At 41.6% G+C, this 12,756-nt stretch overlaps 1 protein-coding gene across 4 annotated transcripts in view; it reads left to right on the top strand.

Annotated features, from left to right (window-relative positions):
* The first annotated feature begins 9,293 nt into the window (after positions 1-9,293).
* The window catches only part of LOC310798549 (guanine nucleotide-binding protein G(s) subunit alpha-like), a 44,949-nt gene continuing 41,486 nt past the window's right edge, over positions 9,294-12,756 (top strand). For all 4 annotated transcript variants that reach the window (XM_083661092.1, XM_083661091.1, XM_083661090.1 and 1 more), the window contains exon 1: positions 9,294-10,675. In XM_083661092.1, the coding sequence (XP_083517218.1) occupies positions 10,537-10,675 (139 nt within the window). In that variant the 5' untranslated portion in view covers positions 9,294-10,536. The remainder of the gene's footprint in view (positions 10,676-12,756) is intronic.

Genomic DNA, 12,756 nt, shown 5'->3' with positions numbered 1-12,756 from the left:
CATTTGAAAGTGGGACTTTTAACATTGAAATTCTCTAAAATGATACAGTAAAATGCTTGATTTCGAGATAGGCAGCAGGGTTGTCCTGAACTCATCAGTCATTGTCAGGATTTTTCTTTGGCCTTGGGCCTTTGGGGGGTGGCTAAAGCGTCTTTGGGGGCGCCAAAAATCCCTAGGAAAAACCTTGCATTAATGTAATAATCCAACAATTTTCCTCAATACCTTCCTCGGTAATGGTTCTGCAGTGTTATTATTATTTTTAAAAGTAGTAGTATTTGTTGAAATTTGGATATTTAGCGCCTGTAACTGCCCGCTAAACTCCTATTGTTTGATTTTGGTTCCCTTTTTGTAATTTGTACTTTCACATTATAAAGAGTTATTTTGTTAACATATTTACCTGTAAAACTCCACAAAATGGCCGACAAGGGGTATAGTATTGCCCTTTATGTCATGTCAGGTGACTGGGAAACCCTGTTTTCTATGCCTACATCACCACCTGTTTTGGGTGGCCTCATTAGTGTGGTGATGGCAAAAGCTAGAGAGCACATGAGTTTGAGAGACTGACACATACTAGAAGGAAGACCAGAAAGAAACAAAATGTAAATCCTTGGAGGTATGTAGGCTATAGCTAATTTGAAGTTTTGATTGCAGTTTGAGTTGTTTGTTTCAAGTTTGATGGTGACATTTACTGTTTAATTTGTCAGTGTGCCAATATGATGTCCAAGATGCATCTGCAAACCCTCGATTAACACCCTTGGTGAGCGGAATGAGGTATGCTCAATCAATTTGTTTGATATCAGCAGGCCACAATTTGTAAGTGTGAATGTACTTCATTTGTTTTGGTCAAGTGGTTTGGCAAAGATTCATTGAGATGTATTGATTTGTCATTCTTGTGTATGAATTTAATGTAAAGTATGTTGGCCTAGTTTTGTAGACAATGTATTGAATTTAGTTTGTCAGCATGTAAACTAGGCCTACTTGTGCCCTTAATACATTTGTGTTTTAGTAGTCAAATTTTAGCTAAATAAATTGTGTATTTTGATAGTGATTTTAACTAGCTTAATAAATTGTTGTACAGTTTAATTCGATGTGGGAACTATATGTTGATTTTTGTATTGTATGTTTTATAGTTTTCACGGTGTCTACTACGGTGTGAAGTAAGATCCAATAAACCGTGGAGCATCAGTTTGAGACTCTCTGCCTCCTGTTTACACAAGCCAAGGGCCAGTTACAGTGAAAACTCACCCTGGGAGAGAACTCAACACGTCAGACATCCACCCGGCCTGTCATCATCCCTATCAACGAAGCCGAAGCCAACCTACCTACACTCAAATGTCAGGCAAGAACTGAATTTCATGCCCCACAGATGAAGAGACTCAACAAAAGATATCATAAAGAGATCTATGCACACGCACTTTGTGGTTTGAATGTTTCTGGTTTCAGTGCTTTGAATTTTAAGCATCATGGCGTTTACTAAAATGGGAAGTTCAAAGCAATTATTGATAACAAGGTCCTATGGTATCGTGAATATTATGTTAATGTTTTCATAAATGGTGAATACTGGAACCTGTCAAGAGGTCTTGGTTGAAATGGTTCAGTTCAAGCTTCTGTAACCCCCATGTTTATGACATTCATATCGAGCCTGGTTTGTGCTAAAGATTATTTGGGTTTAAATGTGTTTTGTTAGTGCTGGCTAGAGTAGTAGGCTATCGCATCGTATAAGGTTAAAGTCTCTACTCATAGAGGTTCGTTTATGCCAGACATACTACACATTATTGTCAAAGGTCATTGTTGAATAGTCAAACCAGTCAACCAAACAAAATGTCACTATATGCAGAGGGAACAAGCAAACCCCTCGACACACAAAGGTACAAGCCAAGAACATTGACGGAGAAGGGTCGAGAGATGGAGTATCAGAAGGCCAAAAGGCACAAACTAGCATTTTATAAGGCGTATGACTCCTGGAAACAGGCAGCAAGAGAGAGCAGGACAAAGTTGAGAGCCTACTGTTCTCCAGACGATCTTGTTAAAATCGAACATGACATTTGCACCACACATGACATAGTAGATCTTGAGTACGAGTCCATTTTACGGAACCAGGCTGGCACTCCGGATATCGTGGCGAAAATGGAGGCATGTACAGCCCTGACCGAGGAGGCTGTAGCCCTTGTGACTAAACGAAAGGAAATTGTCCACAAGGACTGCAGTGACCAAGTTGAGGAAAGACAGGCTGAGAAGATAGAAGAGCCCTCTAGTGGGCAGGCCGAAGCTGTCATCACTCAGTCAACAGTGTCCGGTCAGGTAGGTGAAGCAGTAGGACAGCAAGAGTCTGAGGCCAATAAGGAGATGGGCTGCACTCTGGTCCGGGTTGTGAAGCCTAAGTCCGTAGGTGAGTCAGGAAGGGCCTTTGCAGGTGTCTCTTTTCAACCCTTACCTGTGGTGACAGAGGCTGTAGATTTCAGTTCGGTTGAGTGTGTGGTTGGACACAAGGAGCTTGGTCCACCTAAACTACTAGATGAACAGGCTGAAGAACTTCAGCTAGAGACTCGGAGTCATTCTGACAGTTTTAAGTTAAGAGGAAAGTCTAGCACTACAGACAAGGTAGATGATCAGCAGTCTGAAACTGCAGTGGGGGCTGTGGAGCTCAACCTAGAGAAGGAGCAGAAAGCAGTGCAGTGTGTTTTCAACGCAGGTGCTCTAGGCTTAGTCTCAAAGTCTGAGGCAGTGGTTTGTGCAGTGAGTGTGTTACCTCAGGAAAGTAAAGAGTCAGAAGTGGCACATTTTCCTCCCAAGACAGAAAGCACTAGACTGCCCAACAAGACCTTTACAGAGTTTCAGAAAGAGAACCTGCACTGCTTCCCTCCACGTAAGAAATCATGGAGGCAAGAAGTGCTGGACTGGATCTGGCTTATTGGAGTCAGTAAACTGACTCACAATCTGTGGAGGTCTTCTGATTTCAGAAAGGTGAATAGAGTGGCAGAGGGAAAGGCCTTCTCCATCCCTCACCTAGTGGACTGCCAAGGAGAGTGTTGTCGTTGAGGTTTTTTGATATTTAGATACACTGTCTATTTTCTCCACAATAGTTAACTGATTTCTATTAAAAGTTTGTCCACTTCTATTTCTAGGCGTATTTATATCATCTGTGTTATGTATTTGTTTTTCTAGATCAGGAGATAAGACAGGATTGAGGTTTCCGACAGTAGCCATACAACACGCTACAACACAGCACACTGTCCCCTCAGATTGATTAAACCTTAAAGCGGTCAGACATGTCTGGAAATCCCATATGACTAATTAGCTGAGGTTGTTCATATTGGGATTTGGGGGGAGTGTAACTGCCCGCTAAACTCCTATTGTTTGATTTTGGTTCCCTTTTTGTAATTTGTACTTTCACATTATAAAGAGTTATTTTGTTAACATATTTACCTGTAAAACTCCACAAAATGGCCGACAAGGGGTATAGTATTGCCCTTTATGTCATGTCAGGTGACTGGGAAACCCTGTTTTCTATGCCTACATCACCACCTGTTTTGGGTGGCCTCATTAGTGTGGTGATGGCAAAAGCTAGAGAGCACATGAGTTTGAGAGACTGACACATACTAGAAGGAAGACCAGAAAGAAACAAAATGTAAATCCTTGGAGGTATGTAGGCTATAGCTAATTTGAAGTTTTGATTGCAGTTTGAGTTGTTTGTTTCAAGTTTGATGGTGACATTTACTGTTTAATTTGTCAGTGTGCCAATATGATGTCCAAGATGCATCTGCAAACCCTCGATTAACACCCTTGGTGAGCGGAATGAGGTATGCTCAATCAATTTGTTTGATATCAGCAGGCCACAATTTGTAAGTGTGAATGTACTTCATTTGTTTTGGTCAAGTGGTTTGGCAAAGATTCATTGAGATGTATTGATTTGTCATTCTTGTGTATGAATTTAATGTAAAGTATGTTGGCCTAGTTTTGTAGACAATGTATTGAATTTAGTTTGTCAGCATGTAAACTAGGCCTACTTGTGCCCTTAATACATTTGTGTTTTAGTAGTCAAATTTTAGCTAAATAAATTGTGTATTTTGATAGTGATTTTAACTAGCTTAATAAATTGTTGTACAGTTTAATTCGATGTGGGAACTATATGTTGATTTTTGTATTGTATGTTTTATAGTTTTCACGGTGTCTACTACGGTGTGAAGTAAGATCCAATAAACCGTGGAGCATCAGTTTGAGACTCTCTGCCTCCTGTTTACACAAGCCAAGGGCCAGTTACAGCGCCATCAGAATCAACCAAATATGTAAAAGTAGACTACCATCATGACTAGATTTGATAACCAAAGTTGATTTGGAATCCACAAGCAGAAGAAGAGTGTGTTTCCTGTTAGCCTGCAAGTGCCCCTGATGCACTGTGTGTATATTTATGATAATTTAACTCACACCAAACCAGGAGGCCGCCATCTTTACTGTCCTGACTGGTCGTTACTTTGATAAGGGACAAGGCTGTCATAATTGTACCAGTGATACTGTAGGTAGGCTATCAGACTAATACAATACCAAGGAGTGGACAATTGCACCACGATGAAGCATAATGAAAACTACTTTTTGTTCAAGATACAATGTTTGGAGCAGGTCAAGGTACAGAAGAGAGAGATTTATTTTGTCCATTCATCTAAAGCACACATGGGCAAAATATGGCCGGGGCGCCCCCTGTGCGTCCCGCGATGGAATTGCAAGTTTGTATTTGTTTTATTTTTTATTTTTTTACAGTGCACCTGAACGCATACCCGCTGAATAAGTGTACAAATGTTCATGTCATTCTGGCCAATACTCCACTTCTGTCATAACATTTCAGTCTGGAATATGGAATAGGCTATCTTTCAATAATCTTTATGACTAAAAGGCTAAAAGTAATCTCATGTGTAAGAAATGGAACATGGAACAGCCTTCCCCCCACGGTTGTTGGAGACATTACATCAAGCAGTGTTCATGCCTTCAAGAAGAGACTGAACAAACATCTCCTCAGCACGAGACCCTAAAACTCAAGGACTTCTCTTCATCATACTGAATCAGTCTCACATATATTTATGAGTAGCTGCAGATCAATGCTAGGCTCTCTGAATGTTGTTCATGAAGCCTGTATCTGTAATAGCATAATACAAAAAAAATAAAAAATAAAAATTACTGTTCGACAGTTATTTCTTGCGTTCCTGGGGCCTGGGGCAAAATGCGGACTCAAAGAAAAACAAAACGACCCCCAAAATCTCAATAAAAGGCAGAATTATTTTAATAAACCAGACTCCTCTCTGATTGTTCGGGAACCCATTGTTCAGAGGTCCAGTAATCAGATCATAGCCAAATATAATTTGCTGGTAGAATAGTCAATTTTGGGGGGGAATTTACCAGCCACTGTAGCCTGATAAGAAGCTATAGCTTGCCTTGTCTAGTAAGACAAAAACAACAGAGAGGTAGATGCAAGGCGAGATGTGGTCCCAGGAGTATGTTGTTCCAAGACAGATTTTACCCTCTACTACACCAATGGTTCTCAAAATGGGGTCCGGGGATCCCCAGGGGTCCTTGAAGGGGTTCAAGCAAAAAGGGGAATAATTTATTTCACTATAATTCCATCCATAACACAATGACAGAATGTATGACTATTTTGATCATGGGTTTCATGCATATTTCGGCAAAAAACAAATCCATCAGAAATCGTATCAGATGGGGGACGTAGCCTACCCTGTGACAAAATCTTATCAAATGGGGTTGTCTGTGGTCAGTTTAGGGGTCGTTGACATGAAAAAGTTTGAGAACCACGGCTCTACACTACAGTCCCTCTGGGAATTATGTCATTACTACTTCAACTGTTTAACTGTGGAAATTCATTAGGCTGCCATTGATGACCTTTATGTGTTTTGCCCTGAGCTTCTTTTCCTTATCTTTTGACGTGTTTGTGTGTGTGTGTGTGTGTGTGTGTGTGTGTGTGTGTGTGTGTGTGTCACACACGCGTCTGTGTCTGTGCATGTGCGATTTGTGATGCCCACAGTTTGCATCCATGCATGCATGTGAGAGCGAGAGGGGAAAAAGCCAGAGAGAGATTATACTTTAAGGAAGAACGAAAAAGAATATTGTATTTATTTCCCCATTAGGTGAGTTAAGCTGATATCATGAACATCTGGATCGCATTTAAAGGGTTCTTGAACTGTATATTGATCAAGTTCAAAAAACTGTTTTGAATAATACTGTATGAGGTTTAAAAGAAGTTCATGGACATTCTCCAGTCAGTCAGACCTTCAGACCATTCAGTCTCTGCACCTTTTGTTCTTCATTCATTGTTAATGTAGTTTGTGTTGTCTAGTTATTTTCCCTTGGTTTTAGTTAATAAATTGTTGTTGTAACTTTTACTATGGTGTATGACTCCCCTTATTATGTTACAACCCGGCTCAAGAAGGTAAATGAGGGGAGACATTCACCAAAGTAAAAATTAAAACAATAATTTATTTGCTAAAAGCTAAGGGAAAATAGCTGAGCACAAATTAAACAAATGAATGGAACGAAAGGTGCATTGGTGAGTTGAGAATGAGACTGAATGGTCTGAAGGTCTTCTTAAGCCCAATAAGTGCACCAGGCCCATATGGGTGCACCCAATCAACCTAACGCGACCCCAACACCAGGCTCCTGCAAGACAGGGCCAGGGGAGTGGGAGGGTTGCTACAACAGCTAAATACTTATCAGATGGAGGACCCTGGGACAAAATCTCTATAAAATGTGGGCCAGTGGTCTAATTTGTGTCAGTTTAGGGGTCCTTGACGTGAAAAAGTTTGAGAACCGCTAATATAGGCTACTTATAAGGAGAGTCTGGTTCCAGGAATTGACCAACTAAATGACCTGTGTTCATGGTAGTAGGTAGGTACTTTTATATTCATCCCAGAGGGGAAATTCCTTTGTTGCAGCAGCAATACAGCAAACAAGCAATAAAATAAGAATAGGAATAGGAATAAGAAATAAACTATGAATAGCATAATTTTAGCAGCAATATACATCCATAAATATATCTGACAAAGTCTGGAGCCAGGCTATATTTACATATGATATGTAATAAATACACATATTTATCTAACAGATTTACATATTACACAATTATATACAGTAATGTCCTAACCGACAGGCTGTTTAGTTGGTTAATTCCTGAAACTAGACTCTCCTTATGATAAACTACTATCCCTCCTTCAAGCTCTTCAGGCTAACTTAATTGGCTGATTTCAGTAACATTGATGAATAGAACCTGCACTTAGGTGGATAGATGATCATTTTCTTTCACAGAGGGCTGCTTTTCAGTAGGCCTATATCTACAGTTTATGAAGCCAGGTTATGTAGGTCTGTTCTAATTGGAAGTCACAGTTCGACTGTCTTTTTAAAGCATTGTCTGATTCTTTTTTTACCTTAATCACACAGCACTGAAGTTTTCACAAGGCTGATCTAGTTTTCTCTACCAAGGTCCCATAAGGCCCTGGAACAACTTTATTGCTGGTCTATGCAACACCGTCCCGTAAAACACTTTAAAATGCACTTTTGTAGTCTTTCCATACTTTAACTATTGTGTTGTTGTTATGATGATGATGATGATGATGATGATGATGATGATGATGATGATGATGATGATGATTATTAGCCTACTGCTGTTATTAAAATATATTATGCATAGTTTTATTTATTTATTAACTATAGGTTATATCTGTACATTTGTATAACATAAATGCAGGCAGCATGTTTCAGTGTTGTTGATGAAGCCCTTTTGGGTGGCTAGATAATCAAAGAGGGCGCCTCTCCCCTTCTGTACCTCTGCCTCTGCTTCATGACGCTCCGGGCAATCATGTGATCTGAGCCTGCTTCGTTCCAGCTGCGTCAAGCCGCTCAAAGCTAACCACAAGGCGAGCGGAAGTAATGCGACCTTGCCTTCAAAAGAAATGCGTGAAAATTGTCAAGGGTAATTATTGGATTCAGTGTAAATACCATAGGTAAATACCCGATGGTAATCGAGGGTCCCCCCTAGTACTTCTCCTCTGCTATGTTTTCATTGTTCTGATGCAGCTTTTTAGAAGTGAATCTAAAGTTAGCCTACTTTTTTTTTTTTTTACCGATGTCCAAGCAGAAACCCCCTTCCCCGCCACCTCATCATGTCAGGCTACTTGGGATCTTCTAAATCTAAACTACACAACATTTGGATTGCGGAGAATGTGGAGCATTTACACAACAGCTTACAGCACTAATCCAAACAAGTTCATTTCGTCTATCTATTATTAACTATTAGTTTTTCTTATTGAAAGACTGTGTGTATTTTGTCATACCTGACAGTTTCGACGTCTCTGAGGAAGACTGCAGGAAGCAGCAGTCGAAACTGTCAGGTATGACAAAATACACACAGTCTTTCAATAAGAAAAACTAATAGCTTACAGCACTATTAAACCAGAAGGAGGCAATACTACTAATATTGGTGAGGAAACGCCACAACAATGAATAGCCTAATATTGTGGCATCTGATTACCACAGACCGCATCTTCTGACACCGTTAAGGCACAAATACTAGGAAGCAGAGTAATATATAAAAAATAGCTATCTTTATTTAGAAAAAGGTACTTTTGTTAATTAAAACAGTGCTCAGCACAGCAGCACAGGTTGGTTATAGCAGGACAGGGTGGCAGTACAGGATGACAGTCATTAACTAAAAAGAACAAAAGAAAATATGCAACCAAGGCAGCCCCACTCACTCACTGCAACCCAAATGGGAGAAAACATAATTAATTCCCCACACTCATAACTCTCCCCCACAAAATGCAAATGTTTTGCAATTTGAATAATGAATCTGGACACAGTAAGCTTTTAAAATGGCCTATCTTTTTAGAGAGATTTTTTCCAGAACCCCCCCCCCCCCCCCCCCCCCCCCCCCCCCCCCCCCCAAAGAAATGTGCTGTTGAGGCTTTGTTGTGTCAATCAAGGTCTCGGACCCCCCAAGACGCTTGTATTTCACACTCTTCATTTAATGTGCCAGCCGCACTGATCCTTCCTATATAGCCTACTACTGATTTACAATTTTACTAGTAGCCTTAAGCCAAATAAATAAAACGTTGCAACATGTAGGTGAATTGTGCTTTTATTTTGAAAGCCCTGACCGGAAGTTGTATTTTCTTTATTCCGGCGAACTTGACAACGGGTCTTCGTTCCCAGGGTTCCGTGAGCGCTGTTTGCCCCACCCCACCTCTTCAACGCTATCTATCTCAATGTACAATTCTCAGAGAAAAAGGGTGAAAAAATAATTCAGAGAAATACTACAGAGAAGCGATTCGTGTTGACCCCAGTTTGTTCATCAGAGCAGACCTGGCCTCTCCGCGGTCAAATAACTGTCTCGTCGCTGGATTTAGTGATTGAAAACACCGCGGTATGTTCATGTATCATATATATGCACATGTAACGATCATCTACCATACGGATTCAAAGGGAATACAAAAAGCTCAGAGACTTGACAGCGGGCTGCTGTACCTGCGCCAAACAGGAAAATAACGGAGGATTTCCACAAATATAGCCTGGATATTGCATTATATTCAAGGACATCTAACAGAGAAAAACCTTTGTTCGTGCGGAGAAGCGTTCCGATGTGAGGAGAAATACACATTTACAGAGAGAAAAAGGACGGAGAAAGGGGCCTTTTTTTGGGTCTGGTCAAACCCTCCAAAAAGCAGCAGCACCAGCATCTGTTGACGAGGAGGACATAAACTAAAACAGGATATTTGATAAGCACTGCAACGAAGACGAAGTGTATAATGTGACGGATTTGAATTAAGACGTTTGGGATCAAGAAAAGCCCGGTGTAAGCCTGATGATTCACATGCCGTCATTTTAAGAGGAAATATTTATTTTTTATTTTTTCCCCTCACCCACCCTCTGATGTGCTTCTAGGCTAGGTGGTGGAGAACGGATTGCAACAAGCAAAAAGAGAAGAGGAGAAAAATAGGACTTTTGATTGTAAATGGAAATGAATTGAATGGCAGTGTTGAGAAATCTGCCGAAGATGGGCTCCAGAGGAGACATTTGCTAAAAAAAAAAAAAAAAGGAAAAAAAAAATCGTGTTGTAATTTTGAAGACGTCGCAGGAATCCCGGTCACCGAAATCCATTCATGTACATTGGTGGAGGGCTGAACATTTCACATTCACATTCATATCAATGTTGATGACTTCATTGCGGATTCACAGTGAAAAACACAGGAATCAAGCGGCTGAGAGAGAGGGCGGTATCGTTGCTCTGCACCCTCTTGACTGATCTCTGTTGATAAATCAGCAGTTCATTTATGAACATTATTTATCTCTACATATTGTGCCCGGACCGGTGGAGCCCAATATCCACAGTCTAACATTTGTTTCATTTGCACCTGGCAACATAAATGTCGCCCATTTTGATCCAGGTGTTCCTCCTCTCTGGGGCCAATCTAGGAATTTAGGATTGATCGATTGATTCTAATAAACACCCTGCCTCCCCCTGAACCTTGGGTTTTTGGGAAGATGGGCTGTCTTGGCAATAGTAAGACCGAAGACCAGCGGAATGAGGAGAAGGCACAGAGAGAAGCAAACAAGAAGATAGAGAAGCAGCTTCAAAAAGACAAACAGATATACCGAGCAACCCACCGGCTACTACTATTAGGTAGGTGTTGTGAAATGAAATGGATTTGTTTGCACTCAAGCGACACAATTCACATTGTGTGTGTGTGTGTGTGTGTGTGTGTGACACTGTGTGTGTGTGTGTGTGTGTCTGTGTGTCTGTGTGTCTGTGTGTGTGTGTGTGTGTGTGACACTGTGTGTGTGTGTGTGTGTGTGTGTGTGTGTGTGTGTGTGTGTGCGTGTGTGTGCGCGTGCGTGTGTGTGTGTGTGTGTTCAGGCCTAGTCTCACTTGCAACATTCAGTCACACTCTAAAGTTATATTTTGTGTCACCACAGAAATGTGGATGTATTTGTGCTGGGTTCATACAATGTTTAGCTTTTTTACTACACAAATGTAATGACTAATGTTTCAGTTTTCACAGGTTTTACGAGAACCTCTTTTGCCCCCACAGCAGCCAGCGTAGCATCAACAAACGATGGAACGACACGATAATGCAATGTCACTCCTACATCAGCGACTAGTGTCTTTTGACACAGGACCAATAGAAGATGTAGGCCTGTTTACTCCAATCTATACAGATTATACAGAACATGTGAAACACACAGTGGACTGACGCCACCATTTGTGTGGAGCAGATCACCCACACCGGCAGGGATTTGCATGATTGTTTCTCCACATGGCGTATGCGACAGTCTACCACACACAGTCTGAGTTGGTGTGTCTGACCTGGAGATCTCTGTAGATGCCTTCATCTTGAGCGATTTAGGACCCACAGACAGACCTCATGTTTGATGCTGTTTTTTCATGACTCCATACATGCAGACGGCACTTTAACATATGAAGAATCGGCTCCACATCGGCTCCTCCTCAGACTCCCCTCACGCTACACAAGCCCGAAAATAGATCTTCTCAGATCAGTTGCTGAAAACTCTACACAGGCTGCATTTTGTTTTCATTTGATAAAGCTATTTGTGGCTTTATCATCCAGGGTCTTCATGTCACAATATCTAACCTATGGGCCAGGCCAGGGTCCGTTTCTTTCCTTATCAAGCTTCTCAAGAGGGCAGAATTAGGATTACTAGCTAGGTTCCCTTGAGTGACCATCTCGTTCGTATATCATCTGAAAGGCAAAATTGATCCTGGAAGTGGACAGGTTCTCTGACACCGCTTTCAGACAGACACGGTTCTGGTTCTGGCTCCGGCTCCGTTCTGGAGTCTCAGAACCTTGGAGCTTTCTGGCGAACCAGCCCGTGTTTACACCAGTTTAAGCGGAACCAAAGTGGGAGGACATTATTCGGTAGTCCTTCTTCAGTTTTTTAAGTTTATTAATTATTTGGTCTGGCGTTCGAGTGAACCCAGCCTTGGCCATCTCATCCGCAAGTTCGGCATACGACTTGCTCTTTCTTCTACTGCTTTCTAGCTTTTCTTGAGATTCGGTAGATGCCCAAATCGCCACTAAACATTTGGTTTCCTCAGGAGACCACTGCAAATTATTTTTCTCCATGTTGTCACTGCCTTCTTCTCCTTCCTGCTCGTTTTCACAGCCTAGAATGAGACACGCCCACTGATGATGTCACGGTTCCCAAGGAAAAACCAACTATCTTTTGGTTCCGCTGAGAACCAACTTTTCAGGTTTCCGAACCAGTTATTTTTTCGGTCTGAACGCGCGGGGCCGGTTAAAATTTGGGTTCGGGAACCGGAACCGGCACGGAGCCCTGCCGGTGTGAAAGCCCTATGAGATGCTCCAAAGCCCAGGCTAGCTGTGAGGCTTTTATTTTTTATCTTTTATTTTCACTTTGCTGGGATTGTTGACACATTTAGGACTCGTGCCCTTTTCCCCTTGGACTTGTGTAATGGTGCAAAAACCTTATCGAGAACGCTGGATAAGACGTCCGCTCGTTGCTTAACAGTCTTTGTCCGTCTCAACGGTGTTCTGCCACCTGTCCTCCTGCCTGCTGGCTCATTTCTGCTCCAAAGGGAAAACATGCTGAGCCAATATCCTGCACTGATCTCGTCCAGCCGGTAGCCTAGACTTCGTCCTACTCCCTCCCTTCCCCTGATACCGCAAGTCCCTCTCTCATCTGAAAGCAGTGGATAAGAACAAGCAAGATGGTTTTAGCTCC

Source organism: Poromitra crassiceps (genome assembly GCF_964638095.1).
Source record: "Poromitra crassiceps genome assembly, chromosome: 25".
NCBI lineage: Eukaryota > Metazoa > Chordata > Actinopteri > Beryciformes > Melamphaidae > Poromitra > Poromitra crassiceps.
Note: the sequence above shows the minus strand (reverse complement) of the source record. Positions and strands in the feature narration are given on the sequence as shown.